Source organism: Lepeophtheirus salmonis, chromosome 5, assembly GCF_016086655.4.
Source record: "Lepeophtheirus salmonis chromosome 5, UVic_Lsal_1.4, whole genome shotgun sequence".
NCBI lineage: Eukaryota > Metazoa > Arthropoda > Copepoda > Siphonostomatoida > Caligidae > Lepeophtheirus > Lepeophtheirus salmonis.
The window spans coordinates 6,104,092-6,131,058 of NC_052135.2; the positions used below are offsets into that span (position 1 = coordinate 6,104,092).

At 31.7% G+C, this 26,967-nt stretch overlaps 2 protein-coding genes and 2 long non-coding RNA genes across 5 annotated transcripts; 2 read left to right on the top strand and 2 right to left on the bottom strand.

The window, feature by feature from the left end:
• Window positions 1-804: 804 nt before the first annotated feature.
• LOC121118888 (uncharacterized) lies at window positions 805-18,200 on the bottom strand. 2 transcript variants are annotated; one of them, XM_040713482.2, is made up of 6 exons: window positions 18,050-18,200; window positions 2,346-2,633; window positions 2,030-2,274; window positions 1,714-1,958; window positions 1,282-1,651; window positions 805-1,137 (listed from the first exon to the last, which is right to left on the bottom strand). In XM_040713482.2, the coding sequence occupies exons 2-6, from the start codon at window positions 2,567-2,569 to the stop codon at window positions 977-979; spliced, it is 1,245 nt and encodes a 414-aa protein (XP_040569416.1). In that variant the 5' UTR covers window positions 2,570-2,633; window positions 18,050-18,200; the 3' UTR covers window positions 805-976. The 2 variants fall into 2 exon arrangements, with proteins under 2 accessions (XP_040569416.1, XP_040569415.1); XM_040713481.2 differs by lacking the exon at window positions 18,050-18,200 and adding an exon at window positions 15,708-15,831.
• Window positions 18,201-18,252: 52 nt separating this feature from the next.
• LOC121118886 (protein disulfide isomerase) lies at window positions 18,253-20,542 on the top strand. Its single transcript, XM_040713480.2, is given in 5 exon segments — window positions 18,253-18,389; window positions 18,499-18,983; window positions 19,036-19,099; window positions 19,102-19,743; window positions 19,806-20,542. Coding segments are annotated over 4 exon segments (1,464 nt in total). The 5' UTR covers window positions 18,253-18,389; window positions 18,499-18,500; the 3' UTR covers window positions 20,081-20,542.
• A 436-nt stretch (window positions 20,543-20,978) lies between these two features.
• On the bottom strand, window positions 20,979-22,521 carry LOC121118889 (uncharacterized). Its single transcript, XR_005864600.2, has 2 exons — window positions 21,925-22,521; window positions 20,979-21,823 (listed from the first exon to the last, which is right to left on the bottom strand). It is a non-coding gene; the product is annotated as an uncharacterized lncRNA (long non-coding RNA).
• Window positions 22,522-22,799: 278 nt separating this feature from the next.
• LOC121118978 (uncharacterized) lies at window positions 22,800-26,233 on the top strand. Its single transcript, XR_005864634.2, has 3 exons — window positions 22,800-23,228; window positions 23,287-23,430; window positions 25,120-26,233. It is a non-coding gene; the product is annotated as an uncharacterized lncRNA (long non-coding RNA).
• The last annotated feature ends 734 nt before the right edge of the window (window positions 26,234-26,967 follow it).

Here is a 26,967-nt window from a genome sequence, read left to right on the forward strand (position 1 = left end):
GTGAAATTACCCTATAGTACTTTTATTGGCTATAAAACATATTATTAAAAAATAATAATGTATGTTGGAGTCGGAGTCAGAGTCGGTGACACTCAAAATACTTGAGTCGGAGTTGGACATTTTATGTACCGACTCTGCAGGCCTGGCTTAGAGTGAAATTGCTTTACGATAATATTACTATCCACAAAATTTTGTCTCACAATAATAATATATTCGACGATTTTACCACGCAACCTAATTACCCCAACAATTTTGTCTGCAACCTTTTTACCAAAATCATTTTAAAGTCAATCAAGAAAATCATATCAGGTTGTTGTTGTTTATTTAAATTCAAATGTAATTCATATGTATAATAGTCCATAGGACAGCAATTCATCAGTAAATAATCTCTTGATATGATCATTGATCAAGCCCATTTTCATATGGTTGAATATTTTTTTCTTATCCTGAGAATTAATGCAATAACATCTTTCACACAATGTATAGTTATATATTTAAAATAAATTATTTAAATCGTTTATAAAATTGAATTGATAGTTATAAGGAAATTTGTTTAGATATGACAGCTACCAATGGAAACAGAGATCTTATTGGAAGAAAATGTATTTACGTAAATATATAATACTTTTAAAATTTATAACTCAATATGAATATTCCAGAAATAGATCTTTAAAAAAAATAATAAACCCAAATGAAAGCTCCTACATATATTGTCTAGGTGAGGAAAAATATAAATGGAATAAAGCTGTTAAGAGTAGCAGCTTCATATAAAAAACATATAAAAAAAATGATTTTTTATAAGAATGTTATAATATGAATGTATTTTCATCACTTTGAATAGACTAACTAAATAAAATTCAGAATCAAAAGAATTACGGGATATAATCATACATTTTGTGCAAGTTTTTTTTCTAGGTAATTAGTTTCATTAAGCCTTTAACACAGCTTTCGTATAGAATTGAGTATAAATTAATATTCATAAAATTTCAACAAGGGTATGAGAGGTTTTGTAGCAATTCATGGCATTTGATCCCCAAGGATTTCCACACTTTCTACATACAGGCTTACATCCCTTAGCCTTGGATCCTTTGTTGCAGCATTTATAACGGAATTCACAGCCTTCATGTTTGTCATCATCTGTAAACAAAATAATAATAGAAATAATGCATAAATACAATGAAGTCATTAGTGGTGTCGCTAGCCCCTTTTTGGGAGGGGGGGGGTGTCTTGAACCCCCTAAATAATGAAAGCTAGCAATGCTCCAGGAAATAATTTAGGTACCTATATCTACTCTACAGCATGTATATCTTCTTTTGCATCCCACTCTTTTTAAATCCATTTTACAACACGCCCACCTTTCTACACATCCATGTTCTTCAGGAGGTTGCTTACAGCATGTATACGTCTTTAGTCCTTTTCCGCCTCCAAATACACAACAAAACTTATTAGAGTGATACCAATTTGATTTTAAAGTCCCATTGTGATCAAATATTCTGTTTGTGGTTGGGTGAAAGAGCTCTGTTTCAGCTGGATGATATCGCATTAATTCTTCGGAATGTTCCATTTTCTTTTCCATATGACAATATTGAGACATAAGTCGATTATCACCTTCTTCACCACATGCTGTGCAGTGAAAGTTATTAAAAATTATCTAAGGGATGTACTTTTGTTAGTTCAACTTCATAACTGATATATATTCATTGAGTTATGTACTTGTATTGGAGCTCCTAGTTTCTCTATGGTTCCATATACAATATTTCTGACATCAATGTCATCAACGATATTGAACTTCTTTTTTATTGCCTCATCTTGAAGAAATTGAGATAAATCAGAATCATCAAATGCTGGGTCGTCAATATATCGATATCCTTTAATTTGTACTTTAGATGTCTTATTAAAATCATATGCAGCTCGAAGTGCACCAGCTCCTTCTTTTTCGGCCTTAATTGCTTGTTTACCTAAATATTCAGTAAATAAATGAAAATTAATTAAAATCTGATTCATGAAAAGTGTTAGAAAATTACGCTACATATAATAACAACATTATTCCATATCCTTTTATCCGCAAATTGATTTATCAAATGTGCTTGTTTGTGAAGAGTTGCATCTTGACGGATAGAACCAGGATGAACATTCCAAACAATGGCACGAACAAGGCGTATATTGTATCTATTGATGAATTTCAATATATCTTGAAAAGTTTCCACGTCATCTCCATCCAGATCATCCCATCCAACCGTGTCTACCCAATAAATGGATTTTCCTTGTAAATCTCTACAATAATGAATGAGAGACGATAGTAACATCGTAACATAACATAATTTATTATAAATCACGCAACTTACTGTCCTTCATAAACTGACGAAAATTTGGTTATACTTCGATGACCGTCTCCCGACTTAATTGGTAAACCGGTACATTTTGAAATTGTAGAGCTTTTTCCAGATCCAGTGGAGCCTACAACAATTATACATTCCTCCAAACATGTTGTTGTCTTTGAGATAGAGATATCCTGAAGCTGGATTTCTTCTGTAAATACTTTTGATTCGATTTCAGACAATTTGACCATGACTTAACAACTTGACATTGCATTGAAGCAAATACAATTTATTGTATCTATTAAACTTATCCTTCTATGTATAGGAGGAAAAAAGGAATATAGACAGGCTGCAAGGATACACTTTTATGAAGAAAAAGCAAAAACTATATACATATAATAATATTATACATCATTTCCCACACTCTTGAAATGTGCTTTTACAACAATTTATATTTAGTTATAAGCAATTCACTTTTCATGCAGGAATACACGATATTTTTGTCTTTTCTTCCTTCATTTCATTGTTTAAAATCGATATTCATACAATCAAAATAATAATATATTTAATATGTAGTTTCAAATCATCTCCAGTTCATTTCAGTCAACGTACTAAACCTTATTTATTCATGCATAAGTACGAAAATACATAAATGGAAAGTATACATATACTCTGAATTCATTAGTGCTTTCCTTTTTTAAAATGTACTCTTATCAAATTTAAAGTAATACACAGGAGTCAGGACATAGTAATATTTACGTAAAAATCGTCAAAAATATATTAACAAAACCTATTACGCTATCAAAAATAATATTTATCACGTGACGTAAACATAGTTACTGTCGGCCATTTTGGTACCGGATAAACAACCAACGTCTATACACGACTAGCTTTTTATCCACTCTCAACCTCAACTATCCAGGGAGACAGGATAAGTTTAAAAAACATGTGGTAGCTAGTCTTCTGTATTTCTCTTGTTGCCAACTTTTTGTTGTTATTTAGAGAATAGTTATTAATTATTATAAATATTGAATTGATAATAAAATCAATGACAAAGTATGTAATGAAACGAAGGTCCTTAATTGATATATAAATTAAAATCCTATATAGTACTTTTTGAGTTCTTAATACGTAGAGTCAGCTGCTTTGAATAATACAAGAGTCAACTAAAGAACTCTTGGCAAAGAATGGACACTCTAGACAAGGAAGGTAGGATTTAGTAGTTCTCAATTCTGATTAGCTTAAAATTAGAAGCTGCTACATGATCCTCCAGACCAGATCAGTTTGAACAGGCCGTCTCCCCCAACCCTGATGAAAAAAGAAGAATAAGGGCGACCACCTCTCAACAATAAGACGATATTTTAGGTCGGTGTTAGGAACATAGTCTTCCTTGTCTTTTGATTGAATTGTTTATTTTTCCCTTAACCACTCTTTCCCTAGAGTCCTTTAGCGTCAACAAATAAAATTAATGATAACAGCTGGAAGGAAAACACACCACAGTATATCCGTGTTTATTTAAAACAGCCATCCCTAACAGCAATAAAACCCCTTTTTTTTCATTTATATTAAGGAAAAAGTGAACTAACCAACAAATAACCGGACATAAATCCTAATTTCTATCATAATTTTAATCCTCTATTGCCTAGTTTCAATATATATCAGATCCTAATATGTATTACAAATATGTTATTACTTATTGCATTCTTATACATCCTAACTTCCGTGTTGTAGATATAAAATTAACTATTATAATCGAAATAATAAGGTATTTGTCTCTTGTTATACTACTATATTGCCCCTAATCAATAAAAAAAATGTACAAATCTAGCAATTTTTATGAATTTTTAATTTTCAGTACATATTACCTTGATTTAATTCAAATATCAGTGTTTATCATTGACTTCAATCAGTATTCAATGCAATTGATAAATCTTTTTTTAATTGAAAAAGCCATTTCTTGGAGTTTTAATGGAGTAAAAATATCCACTTTGAGCCCTAAAATGGCGTCTACTTCAATCATGATACAACTTATGACATCAGTGGAAACACTATTGATGTCATAATTATTGATTAATTGGATAATTCACTGATATTTAAATTTGAATCATTATTTTCCTTAATATTAATGAAAACAGGGATTTTATTGTTATAAAACTTTTAAATAGCTATCTTAAATTCAAAATTGAGTTTTTATAATTCTTGTTTTTGAGGAAGGTTAATTTTCGTCAATTTTCAGATATCTCCAGAAAACTACATGTATGACTCAGAAAACTTTTGACTTTTGTCTATCATCTGTCAACCTTTTATAAAATTATATTAGTTGAGATTGATAATATAGGGCTTGGATATTTCATTAGTGACTATGAGATATACACTACATCTTTTTTTTTATCAGTGTAAGAAAATTTTGATTTTAAATACCCCCAATCCATTCAAAATTAACTGTAAATTTGTATTTTAAAAAAGAATAATTTTTATCCGGCTAATTTATTTTAAAATAATATGGAACTAATTCAAGGATTGGCATATGTACTTCATTGAATTACTTAACTTTTCGGGAAACTGAAAAAGGATACTGTCCCTTGAGTGTGGTCAAACCTTCCGTTCTACATCTCTTCTCCTAGACCCATCCGAGCATCCATTAGTTGCCTACGACTCCATCTCGAAAACAAGCGTCAGGAAGCTTTGGAGCTCAAAATTTTTAGAGAAGAAGAGGGGCTAACTGTTAACGAGCTGTATGATAAGTTGTTACTTTAAAGATTACTATCGGGATTTATACTCATTAAATCCCCCAAATTGGCCTTTGTTAAGCTGGAAGTGACTGAAGGTAGGGGCCTTGATATTAAGACTAGCCTCGAAATCCAATGATACATTAGATTTCGAATTTTTCTAGGGCATCATACGCTAGGCAATAATTCAGTCTCTCACTGTCTTACCACAAAGGTAATGTCATCAAGTCAGTAACATATGTTATCAAAATTGTTTCGTATTTAGGACCAAAAGAGTTCTTGAATAATGAAGAGACTTCTGAAATCATCATGGGCTTATTGAACAAACTACTTGTATCCCCAGACTTGGAGCCAATTCTTTCTTCAAAATTGTCTTTCATCATAGAACAGATAACATTACTCTTTAAGAAACTCAACAGAAGGAGATTTTCCAATTCTCTTCTTTCTGTTTGTATTCTGTGGCAAAATGTTAGTACGGCCCTCTATGATCAAATTTTCAAGTCGAATTGCCTTAAAATTCCATGCTCCAAATCTCTGTCTACTGCCGTTACTGTAGAGACTAGTAATTGATAACCACACAGTCAACAGGAAGTTCTTCACTTATTTTCTTTGTAGTGGTGAGCTCCAGACTTCAATTAGTAAACCACACAACATCAATAGAAAAGTTCATCTCATCTTCGACCCTATACACAATTTAAAAAATATTTACAACTGCTTCAAAAGGAAAGAATACTGCCGCATTACCCTGAACCGCTTAGGAGTTAAATCATCATTACACCCTAACTTTGCTCAAATGAAAGAAATGCACCCCAAATAGTCAAGAAAGAGCTCAGAAGCTACAGTCGAAGCAAAAGTTGGTACTGTGTGTGATCAAAGTCACAAATGGTAAAGCATTCTCAAATTCTTTTCGGTAAAAATAACAATTTATCTCCTAAAGATTTTCCCAGGATTTATTTGCAAAAATACAGAGCGTCCCCAGTCTGTACCTCAGCCATTTTTGACGTTTGTCAGTGAATGGGCTCTTCAAAATGACGATGGGATCTGCCTGTGCCATGCCATCACTAATACCAAGCCGTTCAAACCTTCGCCTCGTGATTGATGAAGGGTCCTTCTTTTCACGACCAATAATAACAGTCAAAACTTGTCTTATCATTTTGTTAGGAATGACTTCTAATGCAATGAATGTAAGGATCGGAGAACCAAGATCCGAAATCTCGTCCAGAGAACATCCGCCGTATTCTATGGGATAGAAAAAAGTTATTCAACGCGGTGCACCCATCTGATATATATTAGCCTACAAAAGTCATCTCTGCATTACTAAGAAACTCACTCCTACTCTTCAGTAGAGGATTATAATTGAGGGGTTCGTTTGAACCTAGTAAAGAGAGGCCATTCTCAATGATAGAGCTCCATACTGAGCACATCTTCCTCCAATAATGAGCCCATCTTTTCACAACTCCAAACATTTCAGATAGACCCATAAAGGCAATAGTTCAGCAAATTGAAAACCAATACGGTGAAAGAATTTTGTTTCGATTTTAATTGCCCAAAAATCAAAGGAGCTCCTGAGTCGTTTTAACCAAGAGAGATTCAGCGCCTTCCAAATACCTTTTATGTGTGTAGTGTAGAACCAAGAACCCAGCGAGTTGTTGGAGCATTAATCCTCAACCTTGAAACATATGCTCTTGCATGTCCCCATACTAAATCTTCCCTTAATTTATATATGCTCTCACATATCATTTTTGAAAAAGGCACGTATCTCAGCGGTGTTTTTGGGAGAATATTGATATCCTAGGCTTTCAATTTTTCATATCTAGAGAGTGGGGTGTTACTGAAAAATCTGATACTTTTCTGTACTTTTTCGACGTTGATATCGGCTGATGATACCTATACCCATATTTATTTTTAAAAATTTGTAGTCACTTTGGTTTTCTGTTATAAAAGTATTTGGGCTTGGCGGTGGGTTACAACCTGTTTGTTAGTCGAATTGATACGAAAAACAACCCGCGGGCCGGGATATCAATCGGGGATTTAAGTGGATGGCGTTCCTGATTGTAATACATGAATTTACGAACAGTTCCTACTCTAAATCAATCCCTGTGCACATGCTGTATATCCCATGTGCGAACATTAATTTGTGTCCCTGGAATGAGTCTCGAAAGATAATATGTAACTTATGATTTCAATGATTTTTTTAAATCAACAATCATTTTCAGTTATTTTACATATTAACGGATTTCTTACTTAAACTGCAAAATATATATGCTAGCAAAGGGTTAACCAAATTTGCTTGGGCTGAGGGAAATCACATTGAAAATGGTCAAATTGAGAAAATTAAAAAAATATTCAAAAAATACTTCTATATAAAAAACGTTTTTGTGCTAATTCTGCACAAAAAGTTATCAATAGCTTTTAAAGGAATTTTTAAGAGGAAAACAAATCCATCAATATCTTTTTCGTACTTGCAAAAACAAGAAGAATAATGTCGAAAAAATTACCCAGTATTAACCGGAGTTATTAGGTGTGGACAAACATAAAAATTTAACAGACCAACAAATACGGTGACATATTTTCATATATTTTTATAAAATATTTTTTACTCGCTATATGGCTCTTAAGTGGAATTATTGTTCCTTTTTAAAGACTCTTTTCCAAACAATTAGCAAGATTTTTTGCAAAATAACATATGTTTCACTTCATTCAGCCAAATTGTAACAACCCACTGATTACTCAAATTCTATATCATGGTCACATTATGAAATTCCCTAATTTCTTTAATGGAACATCCTTTAAGATTGAAGAAAACAAGAGTTAATGTTAGTATTAATAGGGATTTACTACCAAGGCTCAAATAATGAAGTTGCGTTTCTAATTTATACAGATATATTATTTAATGGTGTCCGGTAAAATGATTGTGGTAAAAAGGTTCCGTACAAAAACGTTGGGGGAAATATCGTTGCGTGGTAATATCGTTGTGTACATTATCATTGTGACACAGAAACGTTATGAGTATTTTCATAGTGAAACAATATGGTAGTGAGTAATTTCAAGCGTTACTTGGTGCTGAGAAACGCGGCAATAGTGGAGTTTAAATTGCCATGGGGCACAGCACTTCACCTGTACATCCTGTGAGTCGGGGTGTATTTTGGGATATTAGAAGGGTACCTTGATGCTCAGGGAAGCAGCGGGGGATCAATTCAGCTTTGGGGCCAGTACTTCAATTACACAACCTGTGGGCCGGGGTATATTATTGCATTTTAGAAGGGTTCTATCCTGGGATTCATCATTCCATAGTTTTATCTTCCGAATATAATACCAATTGCAACGAAATTGCGCAAGATATTATAGTCTTGCAATGAAATTACTCAGTATCATACTGCTCACAATCATCTTGCTTCCCTATTAAAATACTCACAACGTTTTTGTATCACAATGATAATGAATGCATCAATATTACCACGCAACAATATTACCCCAACATTTTTGTCCACAACCTTTTTACCACAATCATTTTACAGTGAACCATTATTTAATATTCCCTGCTTTAACTGAACAATTTGAAACATAATAACTATATCAACTATAGATTAAAAAGTAATATAATGAATAATAAATATTGATTTATGATTTTGATTTATTCTTAAACTTTATTCGGGATCTTTTATCAAGAGTTTAAAATGAATTTTAACAGTATCGTTTATTATTGTATTAAGAACTTTAATGTAATTACATAGCATGTACATATATTCTAAATATGAAATTCAAGGAAACACAGAGCTTAATAAAAAGAAAAAGTATTATAAAGTGGTGTCAAATTCAACATTTTACTAACTTTGTATGTATATATATATATATATACCTATGCATTCGTGTAATATGCATACAAAAAATATATACATAATTTGAATTAAATTTTAGGACGTTTTGATATATTTAAGAATTTCACATTCGTAATTAACTTATTTCTCTTCTTCACAGTAAGGGCTTTATTCATAATTATTTATATAAATATAAAAATGAAAAATAACTTTTTCTTAGTTGTAAATGTGAACGAATGTGATTAGCGTAAATGAGTCTATTTATAGGATACGATTAGCGAAATTTGATACATATGTTTACTTCTTGATACAATCGTTTGTTTATAACCACGATTCTTACATATCATATCACCGGTGCTGCCATAATAACGGGTTTATTGTTTGATGCGGGGATTGGATTAGAGTGACTTTGGGTGACTATTAGTAGAACGATAATGTTTAATTATATTTGTTTATAAACAAAGCAAGAGAGAGTCTTGGGGCAAAATAATACAACTCCCCGAATTATAATATTATTTAATGAGTAAGGACACTCTGTAGAGTACAAAACCTCCGCTTAAAATCAAATTGAGTTCAATATATATAATAATTTAATAATTATCTAAATAATAGTGTTGGAACGGTACCAGGACTGATTTCCTAATTCAGTCTTTTTTTATTGGTTCGATATTTTTTACCACTGAACGGTAATAAGAACCGATTAGTCGGTCTTTCAGTCCTATGACGTTAGCTAGTTTTTTTATTTTCTTCACTCCTAGCTAGGATTGATGAACATCAAAACAAAGAAAATAATTAAGGAAAGTTAAAACGTAAAATAATACACTCTAGCCACACATCCCCTACTTTAAACTGACTAAGGACTGACAAATTTTATTAGGATCAGATTTTAGTTTTTTTAGACCGACCCAACACTACCGATAATACCCCTACTGAGAACATGAGTGCAATATCGGACCTTTAAAAAAAAAAAAGCTAATCAAAAAATGTAATTGCTAAAAAAATGTCATCTTATGCTGATATCTTATAACATTTTCAGCTCTAAGTAAGAAATTATTCCCGTTATTACAACAAAATGAGTAATAATAGATAAAATTTCATAAATAATAAAATGCTTCAAATATGATATAAATAATTACACTTGAAGTAAGATATGAAAATGAATATCTTCTTCTTATCTATGTATAATAATGTAATCTTTGAACTGGGTCGTGTGTTTTTAATATAAATAATAATATTCATTCTAAAGGAAATACAATCTTATATATATGGTGCGTCAACCAACATAAAAACCCAATATTGAACAAAAACGAAGAAAAGGAGAAAATCCACATTTATTTTTTTACTTCATATATTATACAACCAGGTCATTATTTTATTGACATATTTGAATTAATTATATGGTAATTATTCAAATTCGTGGAGTAAATTAAGATACTAATACCAAGTATTTTAGCTATAGTTTATAATCATTTAAACCTTAGGACCGGTTCTTAGGGTGTCAGTCCTTGGGGTTCTAAGTACTAGAGCTGATTAAAAAAAGAAGAAATAAAGTTGAGTGACGTCATCAAGGACCAAACTTTATAGGTTATATGTTGAAGGCAATCTTGAACAAAAATAAAGACCGACACTATTCGACTTTCAAATTCAATTTCTAATTCTTTGAAAGCTATGGTCAATTTTGCCAACTGTAAGTGCAATTTGCTGCACATCCAAAAGGGCTACTCAGAATAATTTGTTGATAGAAATGGATGATAATAATTTTTTGAAGAACACAAATGTAATTCACACTCAATTCTTAGAAAAAATTATATCTCGAACTAGGATATAGCAACAGCGGATAGTTGAAATTCAATCATCGAAACCTTTTAATAATAAGGAAATTCAAAGCGAAGATTATATTATTGGATGAGAGGGATCGCGACTCAATCGATCACCATTGCTCGAATAAGTTTTCTAGTAGATTCAGACAACCACTGGAGTTTGTAAGGGTATATTTCTATTTATGAATGTTTATAGTAATTTTCTGTTTCAGGAGTTAATGGATTTGAAGACATGGAAGTTCTTCTCCATGATACCTATTACGTATATCCCGTAATTATACAGTAATAGTTCCTGTTGGATACAAGAAAAAGTCGTAGTAAAATACTTAATGAGAAGAAATCCCCTCAGACCTCAACCCTCAGTCCACGGAACGACTCACAACCTCTTCCACAATATGACACCTTCCATTTACTTTCATGATCCTCCAGAGAACTAATTGTCCCAAAGTCTCAAAAAAGTCGAGATCCTATATTCTTTACTTTGCAAAGTTATTTCCTTAATATTAAAAGGTTGCGATGATTGAAGTTCAACTATCACCAATTTCGAGATAGAAAGAGAAAGTAGGGCTTGCAGGCAAACTTATACAATGTACCTAGTGTTGTGTTGATCCTTATTTAGGTCTGAAGAATGCAGTCTCGTCCAGTTCAGTTTTGCATATCTGTCCTAAAACTGATTAAGTACGGTCTTTGATGACATCAATCAACTTGATTTCTTCTTTTTTAATCAGTTCTAGTATTGGGAGTCTGAAGGTCTTAAGAACCAGTCTCAAGGACTGATGGGGACTAGTCCTAAACCCAAATAAATAGTGACTGAAACAGCACTAAATGTACCCAAAAAAAAATTCTAGCTTGCTTTTGTGTTGACTGGCCACATATCTAATCCAATAATTATATTGAAATGTATTTTTGTAAATGTCATAGACGTAGTTCTAGAGAAACTCCACCTCTATTATACATATATTACTCATGGTCCATGGATTAAGAAAACACATGGGGAGTAAATGGTGAGAAAGACAGACTATTTCTTATCATCAAAAACTATACACTTAATAAAAAATCGTCACATGTGCCTTACTTAAAAATAGTTTAATCATTTTAGAAATGACTCTATAATAATATTTATATACTTATATGTAGGGGTATTCGTAGATGGTAATCTACTTAAAATGGAGTAGATAATATATACCTATGTAAGTAAACAGACACATTTGTTGTCAAAAAGTATCATAAGCTACCTACATAATGAAAAACATACGATGTATCTTTTTTTTTTCTTCAAAGATGTCCAACTGTTTGACATAGACCTATGTATCTCATAGAAATGATAAATATACGGTTTATTGCCACGTACATACATAATATAATACAAGGTAATAACTAATAAGTACACGTATAATATATCTATTTTTCTCCTCAAAATATTATACTTCGTGTTGTGTCAGTCCTTATTATTACCGGTCCTATCAGTCCTTAGGACCGGTCCTGTGGACTGACAGTAATAGAAGAAATTAAAACAAGAAGAAGTAAAGTTGAGTTATACCATCAAGGACCGATCTTTATAAGTTTTAGGTCTGAACTCGACGGGACTGACGTATTCAGATCTAAATATGGACTGACACGGCACTAAATATATTGATAAACGTATGTTTTGTATACATCCTCCTCAGTACCCGATTTCCTTTTGTGTCCTTCCCCCACCCACTTTTAAGTCTTTTTTTTTTATGGGTCCGATGTTTGTTTTACAATTCAATGGCCCTATAAAACGATTGGTCAGTCCTATCTTTTTATTCCTACTCCTACCTTGGATTGAAGAATATAAAAACGAAGAAAATAATTAATGATAGCTAGAACAAATAATAATAGGTTCTAGCCACACACCTCCTACTTTAAACTTCGTGTATCTTGTCTCTTTTAAAGAAGAAATGATGAAACTTCAACAACTAGTGTTGGATTGATCCTAGGACTGATTTCCTTATCCAATCTCCCCCCGAGTTGGGGGGGGGGGTCAGTATTTTTGACCATTTCGGTTCTAAGGACTTTGTCTCCTACGGTCTTAGCTATCATTTTATTTTCTTCACTCCTAGCTAGGATCAAATAATATAAAAACAAAGAAAAAAAGGTTATGATGAAACTTTCCCCAACTGAAATGATATAGAGGTAGCAACTCCGTCATTTCAGCTGTTGCAGTTACCATAAAAGACTGATGATGACCGGTCCTCGAACTGACAAATTTAAATAGGACCGGACTGATAGGACTGCAATCTTGTTAGTTATTTAGACCGATCCAACACTAGACTTACTAATGTTGTTAAATCATGCATGCCCATACAAGATACATATAAATGAATCATTATATGTTATAAATAAATGTAATTAGTTGTTAATTAATCATTATTTATTATCGACCTCAATTTCTATTTGTTTGTCAATAACTTAGACCCATAAAATAAATATCAGCTGGAACTCTTTATAGTTGTGCTTCATGGGCTTTGTGATACATTTACTTACATAATAAATATGTAAATCCAGACTATTAAAAGTTTTGTAGCAATTCATAGCATTTGATCCAAGTGTTGTAAAATGTATAGTACCCCTAGCGGAGCTCTTTGGTCTTGATACACCAAATACATACAGATCAGTGTTGACAGCGTAGCTGATTTTCAGATAGATGTTCCAGATTTCCACCCAAACATAGCTGGAAAGCTTAGCTGATGTTTACAAATTTTAACCAATTTTTAGTAATGTCAGAAATATGTACACAAAATTATAGGTTCGAATTTAGCTGTGTAAATTAATTATGTTCAAATTAAAAGTTTCAATGTAAAAGCTCACAGCACATCAAGGGTTGGATCAACCTTATTGCAGGCTAATCTAGGCTTCATATTAGAAGAAGGATGACTTTTTACATGAAACAAACACTTGAAACATTTATTTATTATTTTAGGGAATAAAAAATGTGTCTGCTATGATTAAAAAAAAAAAACTTTTTGGTAAAACATAATTTAAGCAAAGTTTATTTTCCTTATAAGACATGCATATATTCAAATTTAAATGATTGGTTCTAGATATTTTTATGAGGATCGGTGGGAGGATGTTGAATTGGTTTAAGTTAATAAACATGTATTGCTTACTAAAGTATGGGTATTTATAAAGTTAGTCCCTGGCAATGGTTAGATAACATCAGGTGCGGTGTAATGTTTTTATAATTTTTATGTTAGAGACGTCCGCAGAGGGGGTGCAAGGAGAAGGTGGGCGAAAAAGGGTCATTTATCATTCAAATTTAGTCTTTTCAGAAAAAATAATATTTTTAAAAGTTTTTCTTTAATTAAGAATCTTTTTTTAGGAATAGAAGTTTTATGTATTTTTTTGTTTTTTAGACAGCCTCATGGATTGAATATTATTAATTTTTGTTGGAACAACCTCAATTGTCCCACTGAAACTTAGAAAATGATATATAAAGGAACCCTAAAAAAATAAACCCCTAAAGCTACAAACCATTAAATATATTTAGGCCGATTTCTTAGCCGTTTGTTGTTGAAACTAGCTGATCGTAAATGTACATAAAGCCTATTTTGCTTGAACACGCCTGATGCCGATACAATGTGTAGTTTATAACAAGGATATATGAAGACATCCTATAATAAACGATAAGTAGTAGTTATTACTTAACTTATTACACCAGGAGCGTTTCTGAGACCACATATTATTGACCAGAGCAAAAATACTTTTTAAATACATATATAAAAAGAATTATTATACATAAAAATGCTATATGCTTCAGCAGTGATGAAAATGTTAGGAATTCCATCTTTCGTCATATCATTAAGAATAGAGATTCGATATTCGATTCTGCCTTGAATTGGTTATATTCTTTAACGCATAAAATTTAACATGACAATACTGTTTTCATGTAACGTCAGCATTGTTGATGTCTGCCATTTTGGGGCCTAAAAAACTAATTTGGATAACAATAAAATCCCTTTTATAATTAACATTAAAGAAAATAGTGAACTTATTGAATGAAAATGGGATCAATAAATAAAATAACTTAAACCTTACTAGACTGCAAATCAACGATTTAACCTTCTATGGCCTAGCTTTATTATAGATCTGACGTTAAAATCAATCAAAAATAAAAAAACTATTATTATATCCTAGTACAATCTTATTTCCATATTGTAAATTAACTATTACAATAGAAAGAATAAGATATTTTCTGTAATTATCCTAATTTTCTTGTCCCTAATAGATCCACACAAAAAAAGTTGCCATATTAGATATTTCATAGTGATTATCAGTACATATTACTTTGATTATATTCAAATATCTCTATGCAGGTGTTAAGTTTCCTTTTTTTGTTTTATTTATGAAGTTAATTTGACGAAGTTTCAAGATTTGTGTAACAAAAATGTCAACTTTGAATCCGTAAGATGGCGTTTCCTATGATTCAATTTAGGGCATCAATGATAAGATGACTACGATATTTACTTATTTTCAACATTGAATATATGCTAAAAAGATACTATGTAGTATGCATATCCATCCACCTGGTTACAAATGAGTATTTGTGTTATAAATGATTTTTTTTAGATATTTTATTCTTCAAATATTTGAAGTATATATGTGTATTTAAATATCAAGAATACTTTCCTAGATAGTATGCACGATACTGAACTCGATTAATATTTGAACCTAATTAGACAAGAAAAATATGTATTTAACATTAAAACTTATTACACCTAGATCAATGAATACCTGACAAGAGAAACATACTATCTTTTTGTTGTTTTAGAATGAGAGTTTTCTATAGTACTATATTCCTTGACATATTATTTAATTAATGTATTTTCAGGTGACATTAAATAAATCAGATATGTAATGGCATCAAGGATGACTGATGACATTTTCTCGTCAATAGACAAATTATCCTCCTTAAAGTTATAAAAAATACTTTATCTCAAAACAACAGTACGGATGGACTGACACAAAAAATACGAATCTATGAATAAAAATTGTATTTACCTTGATTTAGTAATTATTTTCAGTTAAAAAGAGTCAATCTTTAATTAAACCATCTTGATTCCATGGTTCTTATTATTCTTGCTTCTTTAAAAAGAAGCTATGACGTAACGAACAGAAGAAAGCTCTCGAAGGACAGTATTCAATGTATTTATATATTATGGATCTAAATTTGGATATGCACTGTGTATAACTGAAAATAGGTTTTTCTATTAGTGTAATACATACCCGTTTATCAAGCAATTCTAATATTACATTTAACAACTTGCTTTTGCTCAAATCTATCTGATAGTCTCATAAGATGTTCATTGAAGACAGGCCCAAATACAATCATATGTTGAACGTTTTGTTTTAAAAAAAAGTGTACATTGATTCAATCCTCGTTGGTTTTATATGTTTTTGGTAATCCGTATATTATCATTATGATGTTAATTATTGTAACGCATACAATAAAAAATTAATATAATGCTATACCTAGTGTAATTCTATGATCAACCTAGTAGCCCAGGGGCTGGCAACTCACGACTCTTTCATCCTGATGCTGCAGCTCTGGGATGGGGTTAAGTAAATAGTAACATTTCATTAAGTAAATTACTGTTTTTTTTAAATTCCGGCCAAGGCTCCGATGCACGTCTCAAAAGACCCACAGGATGACACCTAAAAACATTTTTTGTTTGCTAGCTACATGTATCATTATAATTTAAGTGCAACTTTTTCATCATTTGAAAGAGATATTTAACTCGGCCTTTTTTATTAGTTTTTTAAGAGGAAATCTTAAAGTTAAAATAAAAAGAATGTTGAAATCAATAAAAACGGTGATAGTTTGATAGTTAGATGTAAAAAAATGTTTAAGGCTCTCACCTAGTAAAGGGGTTCAAATGGATCTTTGAGTGTAAAAGGCTACCGATCCCTACTCTACCCCTTTTAATCTTCACAATGAGAGTTTCGACATTTTTTGAGTGAAATAATATCAATCCAATTGGAGCAAGCCCAATTATTACCCGAATTTATTCTTAAATACATTATATTGTACCTTTATGTGCATGTATTCCTTAATATTAACTTTGCACAATATTACCTACGTAGGCTCAGGAGGCTTTAAAAGATTACTCAGATCATATGCTTTATACAACTTGTTTTCTTTTCTTTTTGAATAGATGTTAAGTTTCTTCAAGACAAAGGAGTCTGTAGGTAGGTACTTTCACTTCATCGTAAGATAGCATTCAAGACCGTTCTTGGGAAAAAAATACATAAGATGTTTATAACGTAGAATTTTAATACCTGTGTAGTCTGTACGCATGGCGTACAATTTTCCCCTTTTCTGTGTAAAGGAAATGCAACTTATCTTCATGAATCAATATTTGAGAATAATTACATAATACCTTGCTGATGTATTAAGTACTACAATTAATATTCCCTAACCAGGTCTTAATAATTTTAGTACATCCCCAAAATTTGATACTTGCCTTCCGATGATGAACCTTCCAGAATATACTTTTTTTACCACAAGTAAAAGTAAACAAAGCTCTGATAATTATGAGAGAAAATACATCAAATGATCCCCTATATTCACTTCCTAATTTCTATAATATAATGGTAAGTATAGATATTTTTTGGATTGTATGCTTTTTAGAGCATTCCCAGGTGACGTGAGCATCGTTAGTGATGTGGGTCATTTTGGGGCCCTGAACAAACAATTTGTATAACAATGCAATCCCTTTTTTTTTTATTAAAATTAAGCAAAATACCGAGATATTGGATGTCAAAATGGGACCAACAAATAAAATAACTTAAACTTTTATTGTCAATCAAAAGTCTATCCATCTATGGCCTAGTTTTATTTTATATCTGACCCTAAAATGTATTAAAAATGTGTTATTACATCGTTATACCATCTCATTTACATATTTCAGATACAAATTAACAAAAACAATCGAAAGAATATCCTACTTTTCTCGTTCCTAATCGATATAAAACAAAAGAAAAATTGTACAAATCTAGGCATTATTATGGATTTTCAGTACATATTACTTTGATTTAGTTGAAATATAACTATTTATCATTTACATGAAGTAGTATTCAATGTAAGTGTTGCGTCTTTTTTTATTTATTAACCATTTGATGGAGTTTAATTAAGATTTAATGGAAATGTGTTCATTTTTTGTAGATAGAATATCTTTATTAAAGAAAGAATCCCTAAATTCAATACTCACATTAAATAATGATGATATTATATGACATAATTTTGAAGCAAAAAGATCACAATTATGAGTCACAGCCATATTAGTTACATTATTTAAAATATATTAAAACTGTGACAAAAGGTATGAGCAAATAATACGTACCTCCTACATACTTTTCAACAGTCTTAAAGGCATTGGAAATGTAAATAACATTTGAAATTTCCCGCTGTATATCAGTTGGAAGGAAGTCAGAAGTAAGTAGAAAAGAAAAAAGAAAAGGTGACGTTAACACTAGCGGATCGAATAAGAATTCGCCAACGCTTCAAGAAGCCGGTGGCATGAGTAACCAATCATGTTGCATGAAGTTAAAGTGTGTACCCGCTGCCTTCTTCTGCCTCAAATAGAGCCACGTCAACGCATCAAAGTAAAAATACTCCTTTTAAATAGGAAAAGTGATCAGTCTTCTCTACAAGTTCTAAGTGATTGTACGTGTGGAGTTTGAGTAAGTCCTTTCTTTTCCTCTCTTCATCCTTTCTTCCATTCCATTCCTACGCTGCTTTAGTACCAAGGTACTTAGAAAGAGATTCTCATTAATTTGTCCTTATTTTTAGAAATGAACCGATTTTTGGGTGTGTTTTTGGTGTGCCTAGCTGCAACATGTTACGGCGAAGACGAAATTACCAAGGATGAAGGAGTTTTGGTTTTGACTACCAAGAACTTTGATTCTGCCATCGAAAAGCACGACTTCATGTTGGTGGAATTTTATGCTCCATGGTGCGGTCACTGCAAGGCTCTTGCCCCTGAGTTTGCCAAGGCTGCGGGTGCGTTAGCCGACAAGGAGAGTAGCATCATGCTGGGCAAGGTGGACGCCACAGAAGAAGGAGAGTTGGCTGAAAAGTTCGGTGTTCGCGGATACCCCACTTTGAAGTTGTTCCGTAACGGAAAGCCTGTGGAGTACAACGGAGGAAGAACTGCAGACACGATCATTGCCTGGTTGGAGAAGAAGAATGGACCCCCGGCCGCCACCCTCAAGACTGTGGAGGAAGTGAAGGACGCCACCAAGGATGTGAAGGTGGCTGTTTTGGGTCTCTTCAAGGTAAGAAGGATTGAATAAGGGAGTGTGGCTTTGACTACTTTTCTTTTGCTAGGATGTGGAGAGTGATGCTGCTAAGGCCTACTTGGACGCCGCCCTCTCCATGGATGACGAAACCTTTTAATTTCTTCTCAAGACGCAGTCTTCGCCGAATACGAAATAAAGGGAGACTCTGCCGTCATCCTTCTCAAGAAGTTCGATGAGGGACGCAATGATAAAACGGATGACTTCACAGCGGAATCCATTTCTGCTTTCATTTCCACCAATGCCTTGCCTTCCGTCATTGAGTTCAACCATGACAGCGCACAAAAGATCTTCTCTGGCGAAATCAAGAACCATATCCTTTTCTTCATGAGTGGAAAGTCTGAAGCTTTTGACCAGACTGTCAAGATGGTGAACCCCATTGCTAAGGACCACAAGGGAAAAATGCTTTTCGTTACCATTGATACTGATGAAGAGGATCACAAACGAATTCTTGAATTCTTTGGTGTTAAAGAAGATGAATTACCAACCATGAGATTGATTAAGCTTGAAGAGGATATGTCCAAGTTCCGTCCTGACAACCTTGAAATAACTGAATCCAACATTAGAGCTTTTATCAAATCCTTCTTTGATGGTACTCTTAAACAACACTTGTTATCTGAAGAAGTTCCAGAAGATTGGGACAAGGAAGATGTCAAGGTCTTGGTTGGAAAGAATTTCGAAGAAGTTGCCATGAATAAGGACAAGAATGTTCTTGTTGAATTCTATGCTCCATGGTGTGGTAAGTTGTATCTCACTTGATGATGGGTTTGCAATTATTAACTCTTTCTTTTATTTCTATAGGACATTGTAAGCAACTCGTTCCCATCTGGGAAGAATTGGGCAAAAACTTTGCTGACAAGGAAGATATTGTTATTGCAAAGATGGACTCTACTACCAATGAGCTTGAATCTATTAAGGTCACTGGATTCCCTACCATCAAATTATTCAAGAAGGGAAGTAACGAAGTTGTCAACTACAATGGTGAGCGTACTCTTGAGGGTTTCACCAAGTTCTTGGAATCTGATGGTGTTGATGGTGCTGAGGCTAAGTCTGGAGGTGACCACGATGAGCTTTAAATCATTCACTCAACATCTAGTACATTTAAAATTCTAAATTCGAGCTCAAAGGGGGATATTTTAATAGACACTAAATGAGAAGCTCAATATCCCTCTCAGTAAAAGATGAGATGAGCCAAGATCTTAACACATCACATTCATTCTTATAGTGAACCCCTATCCTACGCGATATAAAAATTATGCCGAAAATACAAGGAATCTTCAACCGCATTTAATTTCAAATCATTTAATAAAACAAATCAAGTTGGTCCTTTATAGTTTAAATAATTTTTTTTAATGTTTTGTTATTCTTGTAAAAGCAAAGTTGGCGATTGAATTGTCGGCCTAAGTCCTATTAATGATATTAATTTGCCGACATTTTGATGTATTATTTTTTTATACCAGTGTTTTTTTTATGTCGGTGTTGTATCTTTGTTTTTTTTAAATATAATTATTGCGCTCCTATGGAGAACTTTTACTTTATATGGTCTCTTAATTTATTATGTGTGGGATTATTATATAATTGATCTATATAAACTCGTTTAGCTGTCTTCATTTTATGTTTACATCTATAGCAACTGATGTAATATCTACTTATAAATGTGAATAGGGATGTCTGATATTATAATTAATAGTTGGGTGAACTATCGATTTTGAAAATACAGGAACTTTACCTCTTAGACATGCATCATAACGTAAAATTTTCTCAAAATAATGGAAAATTTATATTCTCTTCAGCTCGAATGTTTAGTCGATATTTATTTTTTTAGAGATAGAACAAATACATATGGGGAAATTCCATACAAGTGTCAACATGTACCATGAAAAGACAAAGTTGCTATAAAAACCTATTTAAAGTGTATCATAAATATTTTGAAGTAAAAAATACATTTGATCACTATTTTCATTCAAATACATGTTTTTTCTTACTACAATGATGAGACGCAATTTATTTTTCAAATAACAAAATTGTATGACATTCCTAATGGACAGGATATAAAAAAAATACCGATGTCTTCTCAAGGTCTTGGCAATACAAAAAAAAAGTGAACCTTAGTATGCTAGTGTGTGAATAGCATAAAAGGAAACAAGTGACGTCAGTGGGCGAACAAGACATTGAAATTCACTATATAATCTTCCAATAATACTTCAATTATATTGAATATGATAAGATATACCTATGTAATTTACATCTAATATTAATTAATAATAAACATAGTGAGAAACATCATTATATATTAATAATTTGACGGCAAGAGCTGATTGTCAATATCACTACCTTAAGAATTGTTGTCAGTATAATATTCAACAACTTCTTGAGTTATAAATGTATCATTTGTTTGATCCAACTCGTCCTCCATTTGAACAACAGGTTTTTTTATGAGGAGATTGTGATTTTTTTCGATAATTAAAATTATAAGTATTTGAATGAAGTCAAACGAGGAGGGATGATAATTATCTCCTTCAAGAGCTCGTAGTCTTGAGAAAAAAAAAATCCAATACACATTGATTAAGCGAGTAGTTATAAAATATTCTATACATCAATTTTTGAGATAGGTATAAAGACCTATTGTCTCCTTCAAAATCATCTGGGGAAAAATGACGTTGGAAAATCCGAGATGTATTTGAATCGAATTTTTACCCCCTTTACATCTGCAAAATCCAAATTGTACTAATAACTGGATCTTTTGTAAAGCGATGATATGAAACTCCCTTAGGACTAAAGCAGCTTGAAATGGCACAAGTTCTTCTTAGATTTGATGACTGTAACAAATTTGGAATAAAAATAGTATAGAGGGGTGTTTAAGCACAAAATCTACACTTATGAGTTAATGTACAAATATTATTTGAATATGGATACTCACCATGTTTATTCTTGAATTATAAATTTTTTTCCTCACAGAAGATCTATATTTATTTAATAACTGATATAATATTTGAAAATTATGATATTTGTATGTAGTGAATTTTAATATTTTCTTCATCCACTGACGTCATTTGTTTTCTTTTACTCTATTAACTGCTAAGGTTCACATTTTTTTCATATTGCCCAGACTTTATTATGGACCCTGTGTTTTCTAGCTAACCTTACTTTTCATCAATAGGGGATGTTGTGTCAATATGTAAATCAGTTATGTACTTTGCATCTTTCCATTGGCTGGTGGCACGTGCTGTTATGATGCCCGTTTATGGGACAACTCATGTTACGTCCATAACTTTTTTTAGGAAAAGTCGTCATAAAATATGTATTGTAACTAATAAAGAAATGATTCTAAGGGGTCTATATCATTTGTTATTAACCATAGCTACTTTGACTTGCGACTTGACAGGGCATTAGTTTTTATTAACTTTAAACCTGACTTGAGCTTTGCATTAAAGACTTAAAACTTCACTCGAACTTTGAACTCTCATAAAGACATGAGTTTATTTTAGACTCACAAATTAGTGACTCACACACTTCTGTTGAACAAATTGAGTATGTACATTGTACATAAAATATTTAAAAATATAACCTTAATGATATTTTTTCCACTCTTAAAAATTGTGGTTAAATGACACTTGCAATAAGACTTTGATTTCACAATTATAATTTCAATATTTATATAATAAGAAATATCTTTCAAAATCCCAGATTCATTATTGATGAAGAGGATTATTAGGAATTACATACATGGGTTAAGCAACGATAAAAACAGGTTTTTAAGTTATAAATGAACTTATCAGTCATAATACTATCCCTGCTCAAGCATGGTTTTCCCTGTAAGAATTCATCAAATAATGTAATAAATTAAGCACCTATTAAATATAAGAAGAAAGTAATCATTATGCTGTAATCATTCTGTAGTCAAAATGCCAAAAAACAATCAAAAGATAGTATCTGTTCTTATCAGGTAAAAATCTGTACGAGAACCCTCTTCGGTATCATTATTTATGTTTTAGAATAAATCGCATAGTGATGAAAATCGTGTGTATTTTGGGTATGTTAAAAAAACAAAAATAGACATGGCAACCCTGACAATTTGGAGAATGTTTTGGAGGAGACCAGCTTGGCTGTCATGCCTTTCATTAGATCTGTTACAAGTAGCTATGACTAGAGGGGAGAAGGAAGTACAAGAATTACTCCGATGTCGATCATTAATTCTACCTCTGAGTCCAACAAGAGCTGAGTGTATGAGGAAAGAAAGTTGACTACTCTGATAGTTAAATAATAAAAATTCATTTCTCAGATTACCAACTCCAAAAAACTGGCCAACTAAAAAATACAAACAATTTATTTCAATAAATGTGCAACACTTTCATCGTCTCAATCATGATTCATGCCGTTCATGCAACTGAACTCAAGGCTGAGATTTTTCTTTGGAGGGGGAAGGGTGAATATGATATCTTTTTTAACTCTAATATGAGGTGACTTTAAAAAAAATATATATATTTGGCCTTTTCAATCTCTCCCAAAAGTCATTAAAGGCTTTTTTTTAATTTATAAATAATGACTTTTTATTGAATGTAATGTTGTTCTTTTTAATGACCTTTTGTATCAATTTTCCTCAATTGTTGAGGGTTTTTATTAGAATTCTATCTATTTATAAAGTCATTTGACTGGAAAAAGGTATATTTTGAAATGCCTCCATTTCTATTTTATGTTACTACAAAAATAATGAAAAAATCCGAGTAAAATTCTATTTTTCCTACTCTGATACTCCATGGGTGTGTGCCCCCCCCCCCGGTTGCAATGCCCCTGACTGTGCTGGAATATCTCTATGAAAGGCACAATAGTTATATGTATTAAAAAAGTATCTATATGAACAAATATTGACTGTTTTTCATGCTCGATCAAAATAAAAATGCAATATAATAAATGTGAGATGTAATTTTCAATATTAGGTATTGCTTTAATATCATAAAAAATTCCTACAATGGTCCTTTGAAAGCTTAAATATTGACCAACAACTAAATATATGAGAACTTTGACGTCTAAACGTTTGCAAATCTACAAACCTGCAGAGTGTTAACATATTATGGGGTATGTGTCTTAGACCATTGTTTCCCAAACTTTTTTAGTTCGACCCTTAAAATATGCGGATGGACAATGCGCGACCCCTACAACCCTTATTGAGAAATTAATCTAAAATTCGGATTACATTTTATGCAAATATATGACTTAAAGGCCATATCATACCTATAAAGTTCAACTCGGAGGAAAATAATATAAGTTATTTAACTATATTGATCAAAAATAATGATTTGAGTTCAACATAATATTCAAAAATATATTAAATACAATAAAGAAAAAAAAAATATTGTAAATATAAATTATATTCTTCATTTTTGGAAATCATCTCGCGACCCCCGTTGAGTCCAGCGACCTCCACAGGGGTAGCAACCCCTACATGGGGAATACTGTCTTAGACTGTATTTATCTAATATCAATCTTAAAAAGTAGTTTTTCGAATTTTATACAGAACGTTGAGAGTAGGGACGGAGATCTCGGAGGACATTCGACCTACCTTTTATTAACCTTTACTTGCATAGGGTACCGTTTTTGAGGCATATTGGTTCAGGATTGATAAATAATGAGCTATTAATACGTAGATATAAAAATCCATACGAATAATTGGTATAGCCTTGGGGATGGGCAGAGATAATTTTGACTTGAAGAGTAAATTATTTACGACGTAAAATATCAAAATGCTGAAGTATTTTTATTTTTTATACACAATGATTTTTATAAGATTAAATTATTCAAATGATTATGACTTAAATAAAACAGTTATTAATATATAATAGGTAGTTAATTTGTGTTTTTCCTTAATTTTGTAGACGTAATTAATATTAATATTCGATTTATGTTTGTCCCATATTTGGGACAATATGTGTTGAGTGACCGCTGAACATATTATAATTTTTAACTCTCTATACAGTAACTGCAATGCCATTTTATACACGATGTCCAATATAGGGAAAAACCTCATTATTCTTGATTTTTATTCCTTAAATATAGTTTTAAACACTTTCAAAGTCGTTGTAATATCATCTTACTAAGCCTTCACTTTATTTGATAGCATTACCTGAGAAAAAAATATCAAAAAAGTTTAGGAATCAAAATAAACTATATTTTTTGCTAAGGACTTTAGCAAAAATCAATGATGGAAGGAAGTTTACGGCCCAACTCCAGATCTCCGCGGACTGTATCAGATTCACAAGATCGTGTAAAGTCTGTGGCAAAATCTTCAATTCGACAGTCTATACGTTTGTGGAATGCCAAGCGGTCAACATTTTATAAGACCTCTCAAAATTCACGTTGAGTGCTTGGATAATACCTTTTTAGACTGGGAGAACGCAGGACTACCTCAGATGCTAAAGCAATATTTTATTTTATTTTTTATGTGCCTTTAATTGGTTAGACTGATTAAGTATAAGTAAACTTTATAGTATTACAATTACTCCATCTAACCTAGGAGTCTTATTGGTGAAATCCATATACATATATTATATTTCTTTCTCTAGGAATCACCGAGGCGCGGACGTACACACATCAAGTTCAAGTGAATAACTCTCGAGCGTGCTGTCGATGAGCTATGGCGATTCCAATAGAGTTCGCCATTCTCAATGCAAATGCTCTTATTGACCAGAAGATGACAACGTACGAGCCGCTACATCCCTACGAATTGAGGAGTATTTTACTGGTAGTTGCAGCAAGATATATAGCTTTATCCCTGAAAATACCTTCTCTGGGAAATGACGATTCCTGGACGATGGCTGGGAGAGGGATTAAATACTTCCCAACTCCCTCTTTCCAACACCATAACATGAAAGGAATTTAAAAAAAAAAAAATTACCAACCATTTTAATCCATTTTATGTTTTTGATTGCTTGGTTATTTATTTTTTCTTCTAATGTGTCGTTGAAATTTTAATTTTCCATTGATATATGAATTTTATTCTATTTTTACAAACTGATTGACTTTTGTATTTTTATCCAGATTTTACTTTTAAATGTACAAAGCCTAGAATTTTGATGTAAGTTCAACCCCGAAGCTAAAATTTAAACTATAATGTTTATTCATATATCTGTATCTACGCATTAGCTCCGATTTTATGTAATAACATATTAATGAACGGTGAATAATAATAATTATTAAAAAAAACTAGAAATCAAGGGAATTATAGAAAAAACTTTTAACTGTAATAAGACAAATAAATAATAAGATGGATAGAAGTTGAATGCCAAAAAAAAAAAAAAAAAAAATACCATATAAATTTAGAAGCCATATTTTGATATAAAATAATTTTTACATTTGTGGTCAAATAATGGGATTTACAGAAACTTTTAATTAAATATTTTCTGAAATAGTATGTAACTTTATAACTTCATACGTATAATATCTAATACTCGATATGAGCAGTTTGACAAATTTTTTGGCCCAAAAACTGTATGGTTTGAATTGCAAATATTTATGAACAATGGAGCAGAAAACGGATAATTTCTTAGTAACTACCATCCAGTGTTGGGAAGTTACTGGCAATACCGTATTGCCTCAGCAAAAACGTGAACAAACTACGTGTTTTAATGGTTTGTGATTTGTGAACTAATAGAGGTCAAAGTGGGATCAACAAATAAGAGCAATTAAACCTTACTATCTATCAAATTTTTATAGCTCAATTGCATTGATTTATTATATATAGGCCCCTAATATGTAATAAAAATATGATATCATATCGTTATATAATTTTATTTTTGTTTAATAGACAAAAATTAACTATGATAATAGAAAGAATAAGATATGTTTGTTTAACTATTCTACTTTTATCCTCTCTAATTGATTATTAAAAAAAACTAAAAATATTGTACAAATATAAATATTTTTTAGGAATTTTCAGAACATATAACTTTGATTTAACTAAAATATA

What these genes read in the sequence shown, in the direction of transcription:
- LOC121118888 (XM_040713482.2), bottom strand. Translation starts at nt 2,569, where the DNA reads ATGGTCAAATTGTCTGAAATCGAATCAAAAGTATTTACAGAAGAAATC. An exon ending in AACTAGGAGCTCCAATACAA is followed by an intron (nt 1,652 to 1,713) that starts GTACATAACTCA and finishes TACATCCCTTAG; the next exon opens with ATAATTTTTAATAACTTTCA. An exon ending in ATGCTGTAGAGTAGATATAG is followed by an intron (nt 1,138 to 1,281) that starts GTACCTAAATTA and finishes TTTTGTTTACAG; the next exon opens with ATGATGACAAACATGAAGGC.